This window comes from Austrofundulus limnaeus, unplaced genomic scaffold (assembly GCF_001266775.1).
Source record: "Austrofundulus limnaeus strain Quisiro unplaced genomic scaffold, Austrofundulus_limnaeus-1.0 Scaffold975, whole genome shotgun sequence".
NCBI lineage: Eukaryota > Metazoa > Chordata > Actinopteri > Cyprinodontiformes > Rivulidae > Austrofundulus > Austrofundulus limnaeus.
The window spans coordinates 112,663-116,064 of NW_013953377.1; the positions used below are offsets into that span (position 1 = coordinate 112,663).

At 45.6% G+C, this 3,402-nt stretch overlaps 1 protein-coding gene across 1 annotated transcript in view; it reads right to left on the reverse strand.

Annotated features, from left to right (window-relative positions):
- Positions 1-2,275: 2,275 nt before the first annotated feature.
- Positions 2,276-3,402, reverse strand: part of mettl13 (methyltransferase 13, eEF1A lysine and N-terminal methyltransferase) — a 17,919-nt gene continuing 16,792 nt past the window's right edge. Inside the window, exon 9 of the mRNA XM_014029928.1 lies at positions 2,276-2,699. Coding sequence (XP_013885382.1) covers positions 2,416-2,699 — 284 coding nt within the window. The 3' untranslated portion in view covers positions 2,276-2,415. The remainder of the gene's footprint in view (positions 2,700-3,402) is intronic.

A 3,402-nucleotide genomic window follows, 5' to 3' on the forward strand; every position in this document is an offset into this window, starting at 1 on the left:
TAATTATGAACTTATTATTTACTGTCTGATAGTTTTATTTGTATTGTTCATTAGAAAGTGAGTGTAAGGGAGGCGGGGCAAGATGGCGGAGGAGTGAGACATGTGTCGCGTGGCTCCCGCTCCGACTTGTTCTGTTTGTGGTTCTCTACTAAATGTCCTTGCTGTTTTGAACATTTGGTCTTTCCGGACTCGACCCCTGAGTGATTCTTGCCTGGAAGAGTAGAAGAATGGCGACAAACTCGAGGAAAGGCAAACATTCTAGCTTGACGGCTGTTAGGTCCGACGCCACCTCGGAGCAGACTGCAGTTAAAGCCGGAGTTTCGGTGCCCTCCTCTCCCTCCCGCAGCGAGGCGGATGCACTCTCCTTGAGGTCTGACATTCTTGCCGCTATAAAAACGATCTCTCAGCTGTGATCAAATCCGAAATAAAAGCGGCTTTGGCTGAAGAGTTCACTCTTATTAAAGGGGAGCTACAAGCGGTGAGAGCGGAGGTCGCTAACGGCACGATGCTACTGCGCGCAGACCTGGACCACGTTAAACAGAGCGTTAAAGAAGTGGAGGACGGCTTGTCAAACTGTTCCGAAGAGGTTGTTTCTCTGCGCACCACCGTGTTGGAATTGAAAGAAGAAGTCGTTGGGCTCAAAAAGAAGTGTGATGATATGGAGGGGCGCATGAGAAAGTGCAATGTGCGGATTATTGGAGTTCCTGAAACGCCAGAATACCTACCTGGGGGGTAGAATCAACGTGATCAAAATGACAATATTGCCCAAATTACTTTATCTATTTCAGAGCGTGCGTGTTCCTCACCAGGACTTTCTTTACAAAATTAAATAGTGAAATGTCATCCGGATAGCCAGTAAGATGTTAAAGTTACCCCATGGTCTTGGTGGCTTGTCACTCCCCAACTTTTTATATTACTACTGGGCGGCCAACATTAGAGCCTTACTGTACTGGTTGAGAGACGACAANGTAGATTTAATTGCACATTTTACAATATATACTTTTATGTGAATATAACTTATTATTAATTAATTATGAACTTATTATTTACTGTCTGATAGTTTTATTTGTATWGTTCATTAGAAAGTGAGTGTAAGGGAGGCGGGGCAAGATGGCGGAGGAGTAAGACATGTGTCGCGTGGCTCCCGCTCTGACTTGTTCTGTTTGTGGTTCTCTACTAAATATCCTTGCTGTTTTGAACATTTGGTCTGTCCGGACTCGACTCCTGAGTGATTCTTGCCTGGAAGAATAGAAGAATGGCGACAAACTCAAGGAAAGGCAAACATTCTAGCTCTGCGGCTGTTAGGCCCGATGCCGCCTCGGAGCAGACTGCAGTTAAAGCCGGAGTTACGGTGCCCTCCTCTCCCTCCCGCAGCGAGGCGGACACACTCTCCTTGAAGTCGGACATTCTTGCCGCTATGAAAAACCGATCTCTCAGCTGTGATCAAATCCGAAATAAAAGCGGCTCTGGCTGAAGAGTTTACTCTTATTAAAAGGGGAGCTACAAGCGGTGAGAGCGGAGGTGGCTAACGGCACGATGCTACTGCGCGCAGAYCTGGACCACGTTAAACAGAGCGTTAAAGAGGTGGAGGACGGCTTGTCAAACTGGTCCGAAGAGGTTGTTTCTCTGCACACCACCGTGTTGGAACTGAAAGAAGAAGTCGTTGGGCTCAAAAAGAAGTGTGATGATATGGAGGGGCGCATGAGAAGGTGCAACGTGCGGATTATTGGAGTTCCTGAGACGCCAGAATCCAGCTCCACTTCAGCAGTGGCTAAACTGCTAGAAGAGGTCCTACAGATGGATAAAGAGCCACTGGTTGACCGAGCCCATCGCTCTCCAGGTGGAAACAGGTCAGGCGATAAGACGCGGGTTATTGTCGCTAAGCTAGTGAAGTAATAGTGAAGCTTCACTATTATCAAGAATGTGTGGAAATACTGCGTCGGGCTCGGAGTCGTGGTCCTCTTCATTTTAAGGAGGCACTGATTATCATCACATCTGACTACATGGCGGCTGTGGCCAAGGCTCGAGCAGCGTTTACGGAGGTGAGGAGGCTTCTTCGCAACYGACGTGATGTTCGCTATGGCCTGCTTTTTCCTGCACGGCTTCGCATCTCTCATGGGGAGGAAAGCAAGGAGTTCCTGGATGCCAATAAAGCAATGGACTACGTTAAAAAGAGGATCATCTCAGCGACGGACAACGAGGACGGNTAAAGTTTAATGTTACAACTAATCGGGGATCACTTTAATATTTTCTATTTGGGTTCATGAAATTTGCAAACCATCACCATCTGTTTTTATTTACATTTTCCCAACCTTTTGAGCATCAAATAAAAATCATCATCTGTGGTTCTTACTTTTCAAACAGACTTTAAGGAGCCACTTTTCATACAATCGTGACACAACTAATCACAACATTTCACTCTATTTGTAGGTTTTTTAAGGCCTCAGTTATGTCAAAATGTGGTGTGCGATGAGCTTCAGTCTTGTTAGAAAACAGAGCGCTCTGCAGATCCTTGGCTGCCTGGTTGAGGGATGAAAGGATGTGGGCGCCGTCCTGTTCTTGACGACAGCACAGGAGGACTTCGTTGATTTCCTCGGCTATCTTTCGAGACAGAACAGTAGGAAACACGGCCGTGACTCGCTGGAGGACGCTCTTCCTCAGGGCCGGGTCACGACACACAAGGTTCAGCATAAACAGACCTGGCAGGGAGGCACAGGATGAGGATATGAGAGGATACATCACTGCATCAGAAAAAAAGACCCATCTCTTACATTTACTTTAACTTTTACTTATCAACTAGAATAACAAAAAGCACAAGTACACAATTAAAAGAAAAGAAGAACCAAAAACCCTACAACAGACCTGCTTAGTGCTGATGGAAGGGTAGGAAAAGATAACAGCATCATTTCTTCTACTTTTAATTATTTTTATTGAATCTGTTCAGGAGCTGGGACGGGGTTTTAAAAGTAAGAATCAGGAACATTTGATTACTAAAACAAGAAAGAACAACATCAACCGTTGCTGATGTCCCYCGTCACCATTCAGTAGTGACCAGCTGTTAGCAGTTTGATTGGAATCATCACAGGCCTTCATTATTTCATTCATCTCATCAGGTGAACAGATGGATGGACAGATGGAGCTAAACGTGTTGAGCAGGTCTCCCTTATGATGCACACAAAATCTGGTTCAGATCAGATCACGTATGTGTGATTTAGAGCCAAACGTATGCCAAAAGCATAATGCTTGATTAGCCCCGCTCGGGCTGATTGGTAAACAAACCAAATTCTTCTTCAAGGAAGAACCTCACTTCAGCCTTTTAGTTTTAGCCATTGGTGGGCACCAGCACGCTAAAGCACAAATCCGCTAACTGCGGACCTAAATATTTAATTTGTGCTTTAGCGT